Source organism: Thermobia domestica, chromosome 18 (assembly GCF_964235325.1).
Source record: "Thermobia domestica chromosome 18, izTheDome1.hap1.1, whole genome shotgun sequence".
In the NCBI taxonomy this organism is placed as follows: domain Eukaryota; kingdom Metazoa; phylum Arthropoda; class Insecta; order Zygentoma; family Lepismatidae; genus Thermobia; species Thermobia domestica.
The window spans coordinates 170507391-170528744 of NC_137471.1; the positions used below are offsets into that span (position 1 = coordinate 170507391).

Genomic DNA, 21354 nt, shown 5'->3' on the forward strand with positions numbered 1-21354 from the left:
TCAGCTCTCTTTTCAACACTTGAAATTCTCATTGAATACACTGCTTCACCAGAAAATGATGTTTCATGTATGTTCTGTTCAGACAATGATGAAATGTGAGTTATGCGTCTTATGTGTTCAGACTGGGCACATGCTGAATGTATTGGAGCTGAAAAAGACGATTACATATGTGACGTTTGCCGATGATTGTGATTGGTGCTTTTTGTTTATTTGTTTATTGAACAGTTTTCATAATTATATTGAACGTTTACGCAAGAAGCGCACACATACAATGAAAATACAAATGTTTATATTTCTTCAAAATTTTTATGTTTCATCAGTCAAATTATTTATATTTTGTGAAATAAAGTCATGGTACGCCATTATCTGGTCATATTTAATTTTCTTCAGTTTATTTGGTAATTTTTAGGTAACTCACTGCTAGTAATATACGAGGATGCTGATTTAGGCTACCTTTTTCAGACTCATGAATTTGATAGGTTTCAGAAAAACCTTTCTAGCTTCAACCACGTTAGGCTTATCAACTTTGTACTGCCAACTGAACATAAGAAACTTGTTTAACTTTTTATATTGAATACTTAAAAATGACAAATTCTAATTCTATCAATTATAGGACTGAAAAACAGACTGGGGTGCCGGATTTGGCTACTTTCCTCTATATATATTAGTGCACTGCATGGTTCGGGCTCAGGCGGTCCAGCTCTGCTGTTTCCTTAGCCCAGGCTGGGCTAGGGCAGGCCGGCGCTTCAAGTAGGGCTGGGTTCGGGCGATTATTTGTAGTTCTTAAATAATTATTGACTCTAGTTAATTAATTAAACTCAAAATTAATAATAAATTAAATGATAGTCCGTAGTAAAAAAAAAAGTAACAGCTATAAAAATGATTTATAATAAAATACTGATTAATATTAAAGAAACCCTGATAAGGACTGGAACCTCAAGGAGGTCCGGAGGTTACCAGTCGTAGTGCTAATAAAGGTAAAAGAAAAAATAAAATAATTTTATAGTTGTGGTGTGTGTATTAGAAGTGTTGCCACCAATATATATATGTATGTGTCTGTCTGTCTTTATGTATTTCATAGTATGTGTTTTAATGTTTTTTTGGCCTCGTGGAATACCGGAGGCCATCCGGCCATATAGACTGGTATGTAAACTAAGTTTTTTGTATAGGCCTGATACTAAGTCTCTGGAGTACCGGAGAATTTCCGGCCTTAAAATAGATATACTAATTGTGTGTGCAGTGTGTCTGTCCACTATGTCTGTATTGTTACTTGTATAAAATAAAAATAAAATAAAAAATAAAATAAATAAATAAAATATAACTGTTTTTAAAAAAAATACGTTATCTAAAAAAAAATTGATAATTGCAATAAAACTAACGAGGAGTGAAAGGTATTACAAACAATGCACGTTTACAGTTTGTATTGCTTAGCGGCTCAACTTTTTCTATATAGAGAATTAATTGTTCATTAATTGTTCACCGGGCTTGGGCGAGTTGGCTCCACTATTAATTTGGGCCGGGCCGGGCTTGGGACAAAAATTTCCAAAATTTTCCGAGCCTGCATGGGGCTGGGTCGGGCCTAGCTACATTCGAGCCGGATTAGGCTCGGGCCGAAAAATTTGGCTCTTGCAGATCTCTAATGTATATATATATATATATATATATATATATATATATATATATATATATATATATTTATAGGGTGCACTGTTCACAGCGTTTGGAAGGTGAATCTACTCATCGAAACATGAAAAACTGTTTATGAACATGTGGTCAAAAGCAGGGATGCCACATTTTGTAATTTCGTACTAGATTTAGTGATTTGCTATTGAACTAGTGATCTAGTACGTACTTCGGATAAATTTGCACATTCTAGTGATTTTTGGCGTTTCCTTTCTGATGCAGACAAATGGCAAGGAAATGGTTCTTAAAATAATAGGAGGAAGTATATCGCAGTTCGAACGAATATAGAAACTTCCAATTATTCTTATTTTTCCCCTCTGACTGAATGAAACCCCTGCTGTTAACGACCTTTAATAAACAGCAGCTATCTTTGGTCCGCTACCTCCTTTTGTTAGCAGATATGGGATAGACTAAAATTGTAGTTTTTATTTTAAGAAAGTAAAAAAATCCCTTAATTATACGGTACATTTACACACACACAGGCACAGTCTTTACTTGCTTCCCAATGAATTTGAGGAACATAAATAAATAAAACGTAAGTACCAGAAAATAGAGTCAATACAGACATTTTCATCTGTAACACATTTGTTGAGAACTATAATTGGATGTCACGTGCAAGTCCTCTAAACATGTTCCATCCTTTAATTTTATCCGTATAACAATTCCTGATTTCAGGAAAAATTCCGTTAACGATGTCATATGAAGTTCTACACTCTTGTACTTTATGTATGTGAGACCACATGAGAAACCAAGAGACAATACTAACAGGTTTTCTTCCAGGATCAAAGTCTAAATGTGAATGTGCTGAACTGGGACTTTAATTGCGTCCCTTGTACAAAAATAACAAGTAATCCCAATGTTTAACGATGTCATATGAAGTTCTACACTCTTGTACTTTATGTATGTGAGACCACATGAGAAACCAAGAAACAATACTAACAGGTTTTCTTCCAGGATCAAAGTCTAAGTGTGAATGTGCTGAACTGGTACTTTAATTGCGTCCCTTGTACAAAAATAACAAGTAATCCCAATGTTTATTTATTTTAGTCCTTGGGGGGAGGGGGAGATAGAATCTAACCCTCGGAAGGATTTCTAAAAAAAAAAAAAAAAAAAACACTGGATTCTAACTGCCACTGTTTGTTATATTTCACAAAATATGGCAGTGGTGATATGTAAATGATATTGCGTTTTCGTCAGGGCTTTCATTCTGCAGGAGAGGAGGATAATGATACTGGAGAATATTTTCTATTATCAGAGTATTGAAGGTGATTACATTTCCTCCATTCTAACTTGGCCAAGCTAGGTAACTTACATTATATATAAGGATTAACATAACCTAAAAAGCTTTTTCCATGGCAGTTTTATACTGTACTCATGCTTCTTACTTTTCGGTCTACGGAACTCTGTATTCCGAAATTTTCGACGGCTCCCAAGTAAGAACATAAGTGTACCAAACGTATAGCCTGAAAAGCCTTTATATGTGTGCGCATTTGAGACATGGGTCTACAGTTTAAAGTGGTATAACAACTACATGAGCTCCGAGCGGAAATCAAACCATGGGGTCCCGTGCTCAAGGCGTACACAGAAAAAAGAGCCTTGTTTGCAAGTAACAAAAAAACAATTGTTGGTAAACAAGCAAGTTTATTTAAATAGGGACCAAACAAATGATTGTTTCTGACACCCATATTAGTTTGTTTAAAAGTGCGTGTTTACCAGCAATAGGAAGCTTGTTTACAGAACCTAAAAATCGGTTTGTTTACTGTATGCAAACGAAGGACTTTGTATCTATTTAACAAACTGCTGTTTGTTTGTAGGTAACAAACGTTTGTGATGGGACACCAAATGCCATTTAAACAAATGTTTGTTTAAAAGTGACTTCTGTGATTTGTTTGTCAGAACAAAATGAATCAAAAATCACTGGAATCGTCGCAGATTCTACTCTAAGTGATAAATTATTTCAATATATTACTGATTTCCATTTTCCGTAAATGATACATTTTCTTAAGAAAATCTATGCATTAATTGTAATTTTTGGTTATATCTTTATTTATATTATTTATAGAAAATAAATAATCAGTAACATATTGAAGAAAATCATCACTTAAAGTAGAATCTGCGTGACATAATAATTAAGAACTATTTGTGCTATTGCCATTGTTTGTTACATAATACAATTTGTTCTATTATAGAAGGGGAATTTACCACCTGACAAGTCATAAACATAGATCAGTCACAAGCATACGTTGCTTCATTGTAGTATATCTATCTATCTATCTCTATACATATACAGGGATTCAGGCTTCAAACCCCTTCGGAAACTTCGTAAATCTTTTAAAATATTTTACCTTGTGTTTTGTCTTCACCAGATAAGCATTGACAGAAAGTTAACCAAATTCAGACCTAAATATTTCTGGATGTGCACTTTCTATGCAATCAAAATACTTTATTATGAAATACAATGGAAGCGAGTTTTGTGGTGCAGGAACACCGTGTGCGTGAGTTTTCTAAGTCCTCCAGTTTTTACTTCCTTCACGTCATCTTTTTTATCCATTTCATCATCGTCGTCTCGTTTGGCCTCAGTGCATAATCGTCGGCCGTTGAAAAAAAAAAAGTCAGTTTAACGTTCTTACCTGTCGAACACCAAGATGCGTATCACACCTAGAACTTACCGTTATTTTCAAGCAGCCACGAAGAACAAAATAATTTAAAATCAATTTCATAGCACTTAAAAACCTTAAAATATTGAAGGTCGGAGGAAAATGAGACCCTATTGAAAAAATGTTATAATTTCTGTTAATATTAATATATTTTCATGGCACAAAATGTATTTTACTTTATAAGTTGTAGAAAAATTTAACCACATTCTTATGTTTATTGTTAATAAATAGAAAAAATAAAAAGATAACGCTTCTCGAACTGGGGGCGAGCAAAGATAATAGAAGGTTTGTGCTAAATCAAAAACGCGGTCTTTTTACACATAGAGCAGGTTATTGAGTCAAAGTTTTAAAAAAGTAAATATAACTGAATGTCAACCAGGTTGAGTGCAATGAAAATACATATACCTTACTGAATATTCATTATAGAAATTCAACAATTTTCAATAGGAAATCTGATAGCAAATACTAAATAAAAAAATGTGAAAGTGATACATTTCAAGAACTTTATTTAGAACACTCAAAATATCAGTTACAGACACTTTTTTGAAGTTTTACAAAAAAAATTACTTAATCTTATTACAGAAGACCACAATGAAAGTAGCCACGTTTCTTCAGAACCCCGTAAATTCTCTTTTATTGTATTTGGTATTATCTACCTATCATTTGTGAAACAGAATTTTGAACTTATAAAAAATGCGTTTCACACACACAAAGGCTTCCATCTGGACAAGATATCTTCAACAAAGGATATGGAGATATAAGTTTATTCTGTAACTGGATAGTTTAAAAAAATCGGTAATTTTAAAAATACTTTCACAATTTTTTTAAATGTCGCCTAATTATTTTTCTTTAAAGTTAAAAAAAATTACTGAACACAGACATTTTTTAGTGAATAAATTTCTGAATCGGGTGAAAAATTTCTAATTATTCGAGAATAATATTGATCCTTTGTGAATTTCCTCAAAACCAATATTGGTTTAGAACTTGATTTTTACATAATTGTTGAAAATTGTAGCCTTGGAAAATTATAAATAAAAAATCCCAAGACCATATGAAATACAATACTGGTGAATTACCTGTAACTTCCGACTTCTAATTTTGAAAAGATCACCTTTAAACTTTATTGCAAGGCGTCCTATCTGAACAAGATGTAGCCGTGCCTTTTGAAGGAAGTCTTTTAATTTTTCTTATCTTCAAAACTTGTTTTTCAGTTCTAATTTACTAGTAATTAGCAGATCGCAATAGGGATAAATAATATGTAAATATCGATGTATTTATTTTCATATGTTATATGTACTAAAAGTAGATTCGTTACGTAAAGCAAGTGTTTTCGTTACAAAAATTACACTCAAAATCTTAGTCCGATTTGCACCATGCAAGGTTAAAATTCGTTGCTCTAGACATTTTAATGAATGTATCTAAAATGCAAAAGAAAACGTTAATTCTTTGATCTACCTCCTCCGGATCCGTAGTAGGGAGCTATGAGGCACTGTCACTAAGAAACCATATGTTACCTAAAAATATATTAGAAGGTACCACCTTATTTTCACGATATAATATATTGCAATTTCGATTTCTAAAATAAGATGCTAACTAGTGTGTATATTATGACATACCAGAGCACGTGTTGCCCTGAGTTTGCTTCATTGGTCTTCCGTGTTTGAATTATTGCCGGCTTGTATCTCATCATATAAAACACCGAAACATTTTTCATTCCCTAAGCAAAAAATCTCCAATTTTCTCTGATTTCCTGCTTAAGTATCACTCTCAGTCACTTTTTCATATCACCTCATTTTCTCTATCCAGGGTTTCCCTGATTTGCAAGAACCCTGCTAATATGTTTATAAAATGGGTAGCGTCCAATCTGTTATAAATGTTAAACAAGATGTTACGAGTAATGAAAATAATAATTATGACTACACAGACAATAAATGGCGAGAAATACATCAAAGCAGCAGGCCCTATCACATGATGTGGTATGTCAAGTTTTAATTTTATCAATGCAATACTATAGTATCAGTTAATTACCTTCACATAAGATATAAATCCGTCTACAGATTCTTGGCAAGACGGTTTCCACTTTTTATTTCCAGAACAGGAATGTATTGAAGGACGACATACAAATGGAAGCAGCGAAAATATACCAAAATTTCTTACATCTGCAAAGAAAATGTTTATAACTAGTTATAAATGTCGCATTACATATAATGTAAATGTTGTTTTAAAGAATTTCTTTCACTTCGAACGAAATAAGATAATGCGATTAATGTTTTTTCAGAGCTACAAACAGTATAATTATAAGAAAGAACGAAGAAGAAAATCCGAAAATTCTATTACTCACGTTTTTTTTTTTTTTTTTTTCAGTTGCTATGTACCGAGCTGTGTTATAACTAGACATCGGATGTTTAGAAAAATGATTACTTTTTATGGGTGGACATACAGAAAAATAGGAATGACGCGTATACGAATCATGAGAAAAGAAATTATTTGATGAAATTTTATGTTGCCTGTTTTCGTGTAAATGTCTTTTTCCGCATTTTTCGTGAGAAATTGTCCCTTTTTCACCATTTAGTGGATTTCAAAAGCTAATCTGCAGATGGAAGGGAACTGATATATAGTACTCTAAATTATTTTTTCATACCCTAACTCCCTCTATAAAAAGTAGTGCCCAAGTACAGCACAACTGTGAAACATGGATATTTGGATAGAGCATACTAGTTAGTAAACGATGTCCTGATCCGACTAAAATAGGTCCTATAGTATTGAAGCTATGGACCTTTATCATTTTTTCACGTTTTTACCAGCTTATAATCCCTAGATAACGTATTTCTTCACCCAGGTTGATGTATACTTCTTGTCTTAGTGTGAGGAATTATCTCCCAAACGTTATAGTATTGATTTGAAACATCTCTGGTGGCATATTTTGTTTCACAACTCGTGTTTCAGTGAAAAATTGTACTTCAATGAAAAATTGATCTAAAGCCTGGAATGTGAATATTATATTACATCTTCATTTAATTATATTTGTTAATTAAGGAAACAACCGACTTTTATGAAACCAGATGTTCTGTAGGCGCAAATATCATGAAGTACGAAGTGAAAAATCGCATAACTAGACCGGGATCCTACCTTGGAACCTCGACTTAAATGGTGAGAGGTAGGCCGAACGTCCCGGGTTAGAGCCGCGATCTAGCCATGCGTATTTTCACTCATTGTATTTCATACATTCATATATTTGAAGCAAATCAAACTTTTTCTACAATCAAAGAGTATGAGTGTTCAAGTTTCAAATATTATTTATCCTATTTTTGATCAAATAATTTTATGCGGGATGCCTATGTTTATAATACAAATTGTAAATATATATATATATATATATATATATATATATATATATATATATATATATATATATATGTATTGCGAACATGCGCTTTCCAAATTCTTACTTTGTTACTGTTTACGAGTGCTTTAAAGGAAATTTTAATGTCTTTTTCCCCCTATTTTCAAGATTTTGTCTTTTTTGGCGATTTTTTTCTAAGCTTGTAATATCTAGTTGCAACTTGTATTTTAGTTGATATATAAGTACATTCAGTTTCAGAAACGGTAAGAGAAGTAGATCGTACAACTTTTTTTCTTTTTTTATTTCCTTGGAATACAATGTTCTATATGGATTTTAAAGATACGATATTAGTTATGTAGGAGTTACCAGAAGCTATAGCTGTTTAGCTAAGCATCTATGAATATTTTCTTCAATTTCCTTTTGATTTAAAACGATTACACATAGACGTATAATGAACAGGTTTTTCACTTTAACTCACCTTCTTTAACTGACTCATCAACAAGTTTTAAATATGAAGCGACGTCTTTTTCATTCACCCTCGTTTTCATCAATTCATACAATTTGCCCGACAAATCAGGCCATTTCCTGAAGAGATTATTTGTTCGGTTTGGGAAAAGACTTTCGAAATCATCTTCCACCTAAGAATGAAAAAGAAGCATAGTTCATTTCCTGCATTAACATATGAAATGTTCTTGGAAACGACAAAGAAACTATCTTTAAGGGAATTCAGAAGTTCGAGCGACACTTCGTCACTGAATTTGAGAATATGGTGGTACTTTCTTCGAAATGCGAATGAGAGGACACGGCATTATTATAGTTTTAGTTTTCCTTTCATTAAAATTAAGATTCGCCATATAACGTTGTAACGGAAAGTGATTCCCTATATGTGAGACCCATTTCAAACACTCACGCCTTAAAATATTTCCTGCTACATTTTTCAGTACCAACTATTCATATGTCTGCTATAATAGAGACCGTTCAAAAAGAATAAGAAACATGTGTGTGAGGAAAGGGCACCATTTGGATGCAATATGTTTTCGAAAAATAAAGCGTTTTCGGTAACAGTAACCGAAAATTTCTCCAAGTGTCTTTCACCAATTAATTTCGGGAGACGTATACAAAAGTCAATTACAAATAAAATTCGAAGTGTAAAATAAAGTAACGAAAACACCAAGTATAAGAATTTCAGTTTGGAATATGGATGAAGCGATACAACTTGCATGTGAGCCTTGTACTATAATCCGCTTGAAATGCTTTCATAAAAATATCAAACTACAATACCTTCGAAGTTCCATTTTGTGCAAAGAGCAATGGGTTCTTTTAATGTTACTTTTTTGTTAAATTCTGAAAAAATAACATGCAAGATGTTTAGCAATAGGTTATGGGACATTGAGAGTCAAAAACGATGGTGTGACGAAGTGGCGTGTAGATATATTATTTTGTTGTACGGGCATATCCTCTATCTTGTAACATCAAGCGTTTGTAACAGTTTCACAAGTAATTAACTTACCAAATTGTACGATGTGGGCAGTTTCAAAATAGGCCATTCCTCAAAAAATGTAAAGACCTTCTCTCCTAATACTGCTCTTTGCCGAATGGCTCTACTATTCCTCCAATGGATTAAAATTTCTTCACTTGGTCCACAATTATACTTCAACCACTGTTTGCTTTCTTCTGTAGCCCGGTAATCACCTAATGGTTGATTTTCCTCTGTCACGTAAGCTTCAGTATCTGAATCGAAAAAAACGCAATCACATCATAAATTTTATACACCCTTCGTATTTTTAAAACATTTTCCAATTATCAATAGTGATAATTATCAAATTCTTCTGATTGATAGTAAATCTTACGAAAAACTAAATCTTAAAACTTCATAAGAGCAATCTTGGTATACGTCTGTCATACAGTAATTACCGAAACTTTCAATGTGATCTCCTATCTTCTTCAGCAGCCAATTCCAACATCAACAGCAATTGTTTTAGATCACATTACGTGTAAAGAATTTGCTGTTAATGTATAAGAAAGAGGCGCTGAGCAAGATGGGATTTCACCTTGAAAATTTAGACAATTATTATACGACAGACATATAACAAGACGAATCAATGTGAAAATTTTTAATCATGAGTCACTTAAGTTCTTTTAAGTTAATACAACAACATTATATCTACCTACACATATAACTATTGTAAAATATGTCTTCATATAATAACTCCTTCAAAAAAGGGAACAATGGTTATACAAAATCTGATTTAGAGTATGTTTTTCAACTTATTCTTACCTTTCTTAGTTTCTGTTTGATTCAAATTACGTGATGAACTGTAATGTTTTACAATCCCTGTCTCTCTCAAAATTTTCCTTCTGTTTCTATATTTGTCAACGAGCTTTCCTTTCGCAATACGCTGGTTACGTCCCTCAGTTTTCGGAGCCACAAAATATATTTCCTACGGAAAATACGATTATTATGGTAACTTATTAAAATTTGCGTTTTCTGGCTTTTAACAACTTTGAAGAATTTTCTGAACTCCCGAAATTACTATATTTCTGACAACTAAGCACTCTTTACGTGTCACTATAGGTACTATTACATCAGTTTACATTCAAAATTACTTTTTATTAATGATTTGTAAGTTATACAAATAAGAACAGCGTTGTATTGTACCTCTAAATATGTGTGTGATTTACTAGTATGGTCTTCGTTTTCTCTGTCACCTTTTTCAAAGACGGTTAAAAATTGCTGGCTGGCTAGGAATTTTGGGACGTCAGCGAACAAAGTGAAAAAGAACATTGAACCATACAAGTAAATTTCAAAAACGTAACACACAAGATAAGACTATTTCTATTTAAGTTATGTATTCCATAGCACGTATCAATAGATAACAATACACTTTCTATCGTAACAATGTTAAAACAGTTCAACAATTCGAATGGTATTGTACAAAATGGTTTATTCAAGGCTTCTGAATACACGCATCTGCCTCAATTTCAAAATTTATTCACAAATTTCCTGATTTTCATACTATATTCTATAGAAACTTTCAATACCTTAAAATTATTATTCTTACCAGACCAAACTCTGTAAGAAAACTTTACCCATTATGTGGCCTTTTCTCGTGGTTAAATAATTAATGTATATACCTTCGATGAAATCTTGGGTTCGTTTATCGGTGGGAGCTCATGTGATGCAGACCACACGTTGAGCTATAGGTACATGTCTCAGAAATGCTCGCCAGAGAAAGGGACATTACACTCTACTCACCAACCAACCAATTTACTCATTTTCTGTTTGAAAATTTGTAGTGTTAAAAAGGACTTATAAAAATAGTCAAACATGACCAATAATGAAAACCTTGTTTGAATTCAATCGTAGAATGATAAGAACTTACCTTGTTTTCTGTTGGAAAAATTTCCTGTAAGGTGTTTGCTATGGTTTCGAAAGCAGTATTTGATATCCTAATATGAATACAGAGAAAAATATATATATTAAATATATACAATTTCAGTACTCATATATAATTACTGGTTATGCAAAAATATTACTATCACTATAAATACTTGTATTACAAACAAAATTGCAGAGAAAGTGAACTTCTGTATACTGTAACCAAAAGCTACGTTATAGAAAGTGAGTTCATATTAGGTCCGTGTTCCCCACCTCTTTCTACTCGTGGGACAGTCTAAATTATGCATGACTACATGGCATACCAAAACGTTATTTCCCTTCAAAATTTATTATACGATACTATCAATACAAATTCATACTGTAATCAACGTATTATTATTATTATTATTATTATTAAAGAAATCGAACATTGCATATATTAATAAATTATAAAAATGAATGAAAATCTATTGAGACAGAAGAGGGCAATTGATTTGAGCTCTACATTCCTGACCGACGGATTTCAGCCTTTTCTCTTTGACGTTTTAATTTCAAAAGTCTCAAAGCCCACTTCACAGAAATATGTAGTTGAAAGTACTTTTTGCGATTGATTGTCGGCTGAAAGGACAGTTCATAAATTTCACTATTAGCTGAACCCAGGATTACTGTCTTTGTAAGCAACATTAATTACATTTCAGCTATTGCGTGGAGTTTCTTGACCTTTGCGATAAGCTCGGATACTTTACCTCCCTGTATTTTTTTTTCTCAGAAGCACGTATTTTAGCAGTCATTAACGTCTCCGTTTTTTTGATCCAAGAATCACTGCAGTTGATTTGGAAATTCTTAGTATATTTCCAGTATAATACGCTGAATTCAAAATTCAAAACAAAGTTGAGCGCCACATACGACTGCATACTTTGAAATTTAGCAGTCTGTAAACAAGGGCGCCGATTTCTCTGTAAATTTGGGGGCCCATTCAGATGCAGAAGGTATATATGAGGATTTTAAGACAAATTATGCATTCAAATTATGTCAAATATTCTATGTTCATAAGAACAGTGCTGGGGCTCACACGAGCTTTGGGAGGGCCCGGCCCTCCTAGAATCGGCGCCCTTGCCTGTAAAATATGTTGAAAAAGCTAAGTCTTCTTCACTAGTATAATGGAAAGAGTGCACAGAAACTAGTAGATTAAAATCGAAAGAAAGAAAGAAAAAAAAAAGTATAGGGTAAGTGTTTTCTGGACGTTATTTCATCCGGAACGCCTGTCGTAATCCACAATTACCTGTTTCTCTTACACTTTTTCGACCGAGTGACCCCAGCGGGAATCGAAGCCGGGACCGCTCGCACAAAAGGCGAGAGCGTTAGCGACCACGCCAAGCGTTGCCACTGTAGACTGAAGGAGATGGTGATGATGAGAATGAATGAAATGGGGGAATAAGAAAGTTGGCGGAAACGGGAGAACCTCGAAAAATCCTTGTGCACGGCGTTTCTCCAACACAAAACTCACTAGCGCAAGCTGAGATCAAACCAAGTGAGAACTCTGCACTGAGCCATTGCGGCCCCATAAAATACTACTGAAAATCAATTAGTGTACAAGTATATGAAGTACAGTAACTGGAACTATCAATAATAAATAATCGACAAAAAATTTCTAACAATGCGTAAACACTTGCGTCACACTGTTCGTGAACCATTGTAACAGGTAAATCCTTCCCTTGCACTCGATAAAGAACTCATGCCATATATCAGAAAGTTCACTTAAGATTACATGAATCTTAAGCATTTTCTTCAGACTGTCCTTACACAAGTTATATCTTTTGTCCATTAAGATGCATTAGACACCTGAAAACATCTTTCAATATTTACTAACACCATATTTGAGGCGCGTCATCAGTTTGAAATTCATATTAACATCAATCATGCGTCCCAAGTGTTTGGTTGGTGAACATAAATTAATCCTGTTTGGAGGCAAGCGTTAAATTCTACACCTCAAACTGCATTCCACAACAACCGCAAGCAATATGACTTGAATTTTCATACAAAAGTGACAAAACTAAAGCAGCCAATACAATGATAAATGGACAATGATCACAATAAATGATATTTATATACGATTTCCTGTAAAAAGGGTAAAATATGGCATATAGTATCACTTACTTGAATGTTGAAATAACTAAAAGATATACTTACAATCCACACCATAACTCCATATAATGATCTACTATAATGGATACAATATGTCTCCTTGCTTTTCCATCCAACTTATTTTTATCTTGTTAAGATTTTAAAATAGATCTTCCCAGAAGAGACTGGGCTAATATATCTCTTACAACCTATAATACAATTATACAGTTTTATGATTAGTCTTCTCTCAAATCTCTTAAAAGTAAATAGTACATTTCTATTTTTCTCAAAACGATGTACTAGTTTCTACAAACAAAGAGCTTAGGACCATATGCCTGATTTTTTTTTTTTTTTTTTAATTGCGATTTCACTATTGTTAGGATTCTTGTATAACTCGTTACCAGTTTCTGTTCACAAGTTTGCAAAAATCGAGATTAGACGGTAGTAAACATGATAGTGTTCTTACCTTGACTAATGTTTTTGTACTTTTTTTTTTTTTCGGAACAACACATATATTACCCCAAGCCATTCAAAGATAGTTTAATGAAAGCTTTTTATATGTTCCTCATTGTTTCAATGTGATGAAATATCTATAATTGTGAATGGAACATAAAGAACACGTATTAGTTTCTGTCACTTAGTAACCTGACATTATTCGTATTACTACCATAATTCTTCAAATATATCTAATATTTCGAGCACAAGTTTCGAATGTTTATCCTCAGGGAGGTTTTAAAGATCACGTTGTAGCTGGCTCATGATGTACTTCGGCCTAACCAAATACTTATGAGAACCTATGAATAATTACTTTGCTACTGCTGTAGTAAATCATAGCATGTAACGATCCAGGCACGTGAAGTGATGTAATTTTTAAAATTTTCCTAAGGATAAGCACTCGAGAATTGTATTCGAAGTATTGATGAATTGTAGCATCTGAGTCAATCCACATAAAGTGATACAACACTGGTTGCTCGACCATTAAAAAAAAAAAAAATCTTTTTGTGCAGTTGCCTTAACATTTTCGTAGTTCAAAATGAACATTATTTACATTCTAGTACTTTTGGTTTCCATATGGCAGCCATTTTTGTTTTAAAATGCACGCTGATTTTTGCATTGGTAAGGGTTTTTCGTTAACTTATATTACTCAGAATTTATCAAACCTAGGTTCGTGAACAGAAACCATTTTATTCAGAAATGAACGAAATGATGAATGTAGAAGGTGAGAGGAAACTGCAGAACACCGAGAAAACGCCCAATCTGCACGAGCTGGGATCGAACCACGGCAACGCGCTACAACGTAATCCCCGTGGCCCCCTGTTTTACGAGTTATCGTGGACTAGATACACGAAGAGACACATACATACAAATGCCTATGGAGTCTAATGATAGAAGCTACGCTACACTCTCTTCAACTACATGCTTTTCAGAGTTATAAACATAGCAATTCTCACCTGAACGTTAATTACTTTCTGGAAAGGATTGGTATCAACCTCTCTGGTTTCTTCTGACACTTGTTTTTCTTTGTTTTCAGGAGAACTAAGCGAACTCGTTTCACTTATCGCAAAAGACGTGATTGTACTGCTGCTTTCCTCAAAATTTTGTAAGCTACTGATATTCTCAAATATTTCCTGTGAAGAAAGTTCAATTTCTTAATAATTTCAATAATGTGAATACAAAACGAAATTTTAGATTCTTTAATATTTGGAAAATAATACAAAATACCAGGTGGTATAAGTTATAGTTATTTGTTTACAATTACTTGAATAATACAGGGTATTTAAATCAACCAATGTATATGCACCCATTTCATAGTCGTGTCTTGACTTGGTGCTACTACGAAATCGGCACTAATCATTTCTAAACAAAACATTTTATATACTACAGTACCTGGTCATTCTCAAGTCCTACACCTATTTCCACAGGTGAAACAGTCAGAGATCTCTTATAGTTTTCATATTTGTTGAGAAATTTCGCTCTTTGTCCAATCTTCGGAAACAAATTTTCTATCATCGTATATGTAAGCAAGGGAAATGCCTCATCATCAATTTCTTGTTCTGTAAAATGATAATTGCTTCAGTAAATTTCTCAGTAATCAATTAAACTAAACAAAGCAAATCCTTTGCATGAAACGTTCTGGAATGCACTTGGAAGATTGATTTGTTTTGGTTATTGAAGTTAAGCACCCCTTTTCAGCAGCAAGGCTATATGAGGTATGGGCCTACACTTTAAAGTCAAATCCGAGCCACCGCATGCCCTGAAATCGAACCCGGGATCCCATGCTCCAAAGGCGCGCGTCTAGCCACTCGACAAGCGGGGAGTACTGCAGCTGAAAAAAAAATGTCCCACCGGGAATTGAAGCCTGGACTCCTTGATTGCAAGGTGAAAACTAGATGCAATTAACACAAATCGTGTGAAATATGAGCAAAACATCACCATAAATATCAGCGAACTGGAGATTTTTTTTTTTTTTTTTTGCTTCAACCTTTTTTTGAACCTATCTAGTTTAAACCAGACAATCCTGCTGGGAAGGCACCCTATATTTAATGAAAACGCAACGTTGGCAGTACAGCATGCTGTTCCCTTGGGCTCTCATCCTATCAACAATGCAGCGTTATAATTTCATGTATTTTCTAAGTTTCCTCAAACAGCAATCTGCAAGTTGATTATGCCACTTATGCGTGTTCTTACTTTCTGTCCGAACAGCCTACTGGACTGGAAATGATGGTTTGTCATTTAACATAGAGGGCTCCTTACCAACGTAGCTCAAAGGGTTTGTGCGCTTGCAAAGATTCTACCACTTGATACTGCTTTTCATAGTTTATTTTATAAGAAATAAACTGCTGAAAACTTGAGTTGACTTGTTGAAACCAGCATGGTTTTAACTTTTTTCTACAAGAAAGAAAATGGTTTAACCCCTTCTCCACAAAATAATATGAATGGTTCAAAGAACGACTGAATTCAAACGAATAATATCGTTAATCACTTCTCTTATAGAAATGCAAGTTAAATTACATCGCTGTATTTGACTCGGTAATCTAATTTGGACTTAATTAGATGTTCCGTATTCTGTAGCGTTTTGACGTTCCCATTTATTTTAAAAATGTGCATAACTCTGTACACTAATGTCTCTGGTTTGGTTCTGTATTTTTATCTTTCTGAAATAACTCTTAAAATATTCACAAGTATGCAAGATCAATACAACGTATTTTTAAAAAATGTCCTATGTGGAAGAGATTGTGGCTGGTAGCCTTTGTAACCAAAAAAATCTGGGTTCAAAAATGAAATCTTTGAGTTTTATGTCCTAGGGGTATTCCTGGTAGACTAAAGGATGATGAAGAGAATGAATGAAATGGTGGAATGAAGAAAGTGGGAGCAAACGGGAGAATACCAAGAAAACCTACGCACCAGACGTGAAGTTCCAGCACTGAGCCCACTGTCACCCCAATCCTGGATTCGAGTCAAGGTGAAGGATGATTTGTTTGTGCAAAGAATAGTGGCTCATATCCCACTTTAAACTGCAGGTCTCGTCCTTCATTACCTCGCTGTTGCATGAGGGCGTTAAGGTTAAACGAAGGTATATCTATCAATGTGTAACATAAATGAATAAAACAAAAAATTCTATTTGAACAAAATAATATTGGCTGAAACAAAAAACTTTAAAAATTCTCTGGTCAACCTTAAAAAACAATCGATTATAATTAATTTATTATTGCCCCTAGGTACAATAGTTTCTGTTAGGCTACTTTGTACGTGCACATGATGTCGGCTTTTTTTTTTTTTTAATATATTACCAAAATGATTTGCTCGGTAAAAAATTGTAGTTGTATTCTCTCAGTAGCTGCAATATCACTGTAACTTTTACAATACGAAGCTGAAATACCGGTACTTAGGAACAAAATTTTCCATCAGCATAGTACAAACAGACAAAGTACAGTAAAGCAAAATATACAACGTGTTTCTGGGTATGTAACTTCCTATACCAACAGCATAACAACATAGACAAGTCTCAGCTTAATTGACTGCCCTAATCGCACAGTTTAAGAATAGGCCAGCACAAATATTATAAATTCCAAGGTGCCTTTCTTTATATATACTTTGAGGGAACTTTATTCTAATGTCGTATCAGGGTTCATTCGTGAGTTGGCATTACTCGAGCAGACGGTTCTAACAAATTTTTACACTTACTTTGCATTTTAAGATTTCTTTTTGCAGAACATGCACTTAATGAGGATCTAGTGCATAAACCACGAACCAACTTGTGCTAGGTGGCCATTAAAAAGTACGTATTAAAAAGCACTAACCGAGTCAGGGCAGGAGGTTAGCAGGCGGCCCAAGTGGAGCAAGCGAGTGCGTCCGTAGGGAGCAGGCGCGTCAGTGACTGGGGCATACTCATAAACGAGTATAGTGGAAAAATTCACAAAATATCCTCAACAATTTTTACGTTCAAAAACACTTAAATAATCACAATAATTCTTACCTTTAAAATGGCTTCACTGCTTTCTGGGGTACAAATAGCCCGTTGCGAGATGAATTTAGTTGAGAGTTGATTTTGAGTTTAACGTCCCTTTCAGCAGCGAGGCTATATGAGACGTGGACCTACTGATTAACGTGGAATCCAAACCACATGAGCCCCCGCTGGGAATCGAACCCGGGTCTTCCACGCCAAAGGCGTGTACGCTAACCGCTTAGCCACGAAGGAGCTCAACTGCGAGAAGAAATTCGTCTGTTCTGAATTTTTACTTCTTCTCCACACTTCGCACAGTAGATTTTATGCTTCAACATACCATGGCGCTCTTTACCGCACAATCCTTTGTAATAAAATCGTATATTTGCATTACATCCATCACAAACGTCCATTGCTAACACGAACAGAACATTCCAGCCGTTTATTTCCACGTTCTTCGCATTCTTGCATTCTTCCGCTTCAGTAAATAGTTACGCTTAGAATACGTTCACTGCCATTCAAAATGTATTTCAATACATCAGATGAAAAAATTGGTTTACTCGAGCAGACGGTTCTACCAAAAACAAAATATATAGGTAAAATACGATGTCAGTGGATAGCATACTGAAATACATTTTGGATCGTAGTGAACGTATACTAAGTATTACTATTTATTAAAGCGGAAGAATGCAAGAATGCGAAGAAGGTGGAAATAAACGGCGGGAATATTCTGTTCGAGTTAACAATGGACGTTTGTGATATATATACTGCGAACATATGCTTTTATTACAAAGAATTGTGTGATAAAGAACGTCATATTTTACTCTTTGCAGCGTCATGGTATGTTGAAACGTAAAATCAAATGTGCGAAGTGTGGAAAAGTAAAAATTCAGAACAGACTAACTTCTTCCTCGCAGCAGGCCATCAGTATCCTGGAAAGAGGAAGCCATCTCGTAGATAAGAATTATTACGATTACTTAAGTGTTTTTGTAGTAAAAATTATTGCGGATATTTTACGTATTCTTCCACTATCCTCGTTTATGCGTATGCCCCATGTCGCTGACGCGCCTGCTCCCTCCTGACACACTTCTTGCTCTACTCGGGCTCCCCTGCTGCGCTCCGGTTCTGACTCGGTTAGATATCATTCGTGCTTTTTAGTGTCCACCTAGCAGAAATTGGTTCGTGTTTCATGCACTAGCTCCTCATTTAGTGCATGTTCTGCAAAAACAAACCGGAAAATGTAATAAATGTGTGAAAATGCGGTAAAATCGTTTGCTCGAGTAATGCCACAGAAATTATATTCATGATCATGAACTCTTCGTGGGTATATAATTAACTGCGTGTCTTCAGCGAGGGAGACGTGTTTCGATTCCTAGTAGGGATTCCTGTGGTTCGGAACCCTCGTAAAGCTGCAGGTCAACATCTCAAATAGCATCACTGCTGGAAGTAACTTTTTTACCCCAAGATTTTTTGATAACTTGGTTTACAACCAGGAACTTGTTTACACATGAAACTTGTAGAGGTAAAGTTCCGTGTAGTTGCATGCTCCTTTCCAGAATGACTTTTTAATGGACTAGTGACCACTTTTATTTAGCAGAAAAGAACCTACACTAACCTATGCAAACTTAACCTAGTAATGAGATACAAAGAACATGTACACAATGTATGCATGACTGTCATATACATCGCACATTAGAGGCACCGTGTTTACCTATACACTAAATACTTTAACATCTCGTATTTATTCGTTTAAGGAATCCTACATTTCATGGTTTCAAATAGAGTCTGTCAATTGATCCTATCCTGTGGTGTTCTTAACTGAGGGTTTTGAAAGAAATTCCATCATATCATGTAGCTATAAAAAGCGGCAATCGTAGTAGACCTACTTTGCTGTTCCACATATAAGGACATATGAATTATATACCGTTCAGACGCAATAAAGTAATTGTACACGAGCTACCACATATAACACTTACACCAAACACTTTAATTAATTGTTTTCATAAAGCATTGAGTTACAGCATTTAATTTGTTTAAATACTTAATATTAAAAACATATTCCTCCTACCTGCAAATTCGGGTATAGCTTCTGCGAATCCCCAGGATAGTAGTTTTCTTGCTACCAAATTATTTGCTTCACTATTTGCTTCATTTTCTTGATTACATATTACGAGCTGATGAGTTTCTACTCCAGTCAAAGCCGCCATTTTTGTTTGTTTACAGAAACCAAATGAATGATTTATTAATGGTTAACAACTGGAATAACCAAATAGTACAATGAATTCTGTACTTTGTTTAAACTGAACAAAGTCGCGTTTAAACAAACCAGCTTTTTTGCGTGTTACAAAGCAGATTTGTTAATCGCAGACAAAGTTTGTTCTTCTGAAATAAAAAATAAGTTAAACAAATGAATTTTGTTACATGCAAACACGCATCTTGAGGCTGTTTTTTCAGTGTATATGCTAACCATACAAACGTGAACAAATTCACAAACACACACACACACACACACACACATATATATATATATATATATATATATATATATATATATATATATATATATATATATATATATATATATGTGTGTGTGTGTGTATATATTGTTGAGTTGATATTGAGTTTATCGTCCCTTTTAGCAGCGAGGCGTGGACCTACTGATTAACGTGGAATCCGAACTAAATGAGCTCCCGCTGGGAATCGAACCCGGCCCAAGTAGCACACTTATGCCATAACAACGTCAAATGTTGGTCCTTAAATTCCAAAAGACGTCAAGCGAAGAAATATGGCGTCATTTGTTACGTTAAATAATGGTAACAAATATAACGGAGATACGACATGTGGACGTCTTTTAGGCCGCGCCTCTATTACTTCCGAATGCGATTGCGAATGCGAATTTCCCAGCACGTGTAAATAAATTAGAGAGGCCTCGACTAGTTCTGAACAGCAAATTGCGAAAACCGACGAAAAGATTCGAATGATCCCAACCTTGGGATTGTTCGTCCGAATATGTGCGAAGGAGAGTTGTCTGTAGAGGACAGCGTTGCCAGGTCTATCATAATGATGCTAGACCTAGCATAATTTGTATGTCTTTAGCATCTAGCATCTTGCTTTTAGCATCCTGCCCAAATCTAGCATAATTTCCGCAAGTTTATCAAAAAACCGTAAAACCTGGAGATGAGAAAGAAGTTGGTCGTGGGGAGAAAAAGAACGGCAGAAATGCATCTTCTTCCATTGATTCATATAGTCGGTAAACCATACAGGCAGTCTTATTTTCCGAAGTAAGTTAGAAACGGCTTTTTTTTTTTTTTTTTTTTTTTTTTGTGGCTCCACCCAGGGTTTTCTAATCCTTTAACTGCGAGGCATGGGTGGAGCTATGGGGGCCATTCTCCCCTCAATTTTTTGACAACTTCACCATCTTTATTTCTGACTTCATTACCATCTTTATTCCTGAAATTAAAGGTTCGAGACCGACCAAAAATCTGCCCCCCCCCAGGCAGACAATTCCAAACTCCGCTTATGCTGCGAGGTAATTTTCTTTCAAAATATGTAAAAAAAAAAAAAAAAAAAAAAACACTTTGCATTCATTTATACGATATATACGCCATTGAGTCTGGCAACGACTGCACTAGTTTAGTTGAGTTAAAGCTTTGGTGCGTGAAGTATTGAGTTCTATCCACACATTCTTGCGCACTGCATGTTTTAAGTTACGTCATCGTATCTC

General features: G+C 34.5%; 2 protein-coding genes across 2 annotated transcripts; both read right to left on the bottom strand.

The window, feature by feature from the left end:
- Positions 1 to 4697: 4697 nt before the first annotated feature.
- Positions 4698 to 14774, bottom strand: LOC145675980 (uncharacterized). The gene is made up of 7 exons (XM_081746807.1): positions 14638 to 14774; positions 13253 to 13395; positions 11067 to 11133; positions 9962 to 10124; positions 9194 to 9414; positions 8162 to 8321; positions 4698 to 6499 (listed from the first exon to the last, which is right to left on the bottom strand). The coding sequence occupies exons 2-7, from the start codon at positions 13270 to 13272 to the stop codon at positions 6357 to 6359; spliced, it is 774 nt and encodes a 257-aa protein (XP_081602933.1). The 5' UTR covers positions 13273 to 13395; positions 14638 to 14774; the 3' UTR covers positions 4698 to 6356.
- Positions 13422 to 20082, bottom strand: LOC145675981 (uncharacterized). The gene is made up of 3 exons (XM_081746808.1): positions 19699 to 20082; positions 15074 to 15240; positions 13422 to 14814 (listed from the first exon to the last, which is right to left on the bottom strand). The coding sequence occupies exons 1-3, from the start codon at positions 19835 to 19837 to the stop codon at positions 14599 to 14601; spliced, it is 522 nt and encodes a 173-aa protein (XP_081602934.1). The 5' UTR covers positions 19838 to 20082; the 3' UTR covers positions 13422 to 14598.
- Positions 20083 to 21354: the final 1272 nt, after the last annotated feature.

Bases quoted from the DNA above. Each gene is read 5' to 3' on its own strand.
- LOC145675980 (XM_081746807.1), bottom strand. From the start codon at position 13,272: ATGGAGTTATGGTGTGGATT. The intron at 10,125-11,066 runs GTAAGTTCTTAT...TATTTTCCGTAG, and splicing joins TTTTTCCAACAGAAAACAAG to GAAATATATTTTGTGGCTCC. The intron at 6,500-8,161 runs GTGAGTTAAAGT...TTTTCTTTGCAG, and splicing joins TGATGAGTCAGTTAAAGAAG to ATGTAAGAAATTTTGGTATA.
- LOC145675981 (XM_081746808.1), bottom strand. From the start codon at position 19,837: ATGGCGGCTTTGACTGGAGTAGAAACTCATCAGCTCGTAATATGTAAT. The intron at 15,241-19,698 runs GTAGGAGGAATA...ATCATTTTACAG, and splicing joins AGCTATACCCGAATTTGCAG to AACAAGAAATTGATGATGAG. The intron at 14,815-15,073 runs GTACTGTAGTAT...CTTTCTTCACAG, and splicing joins TAGGACTTGAGAATGACCAG to GAAATATTTGAGAATATCAG.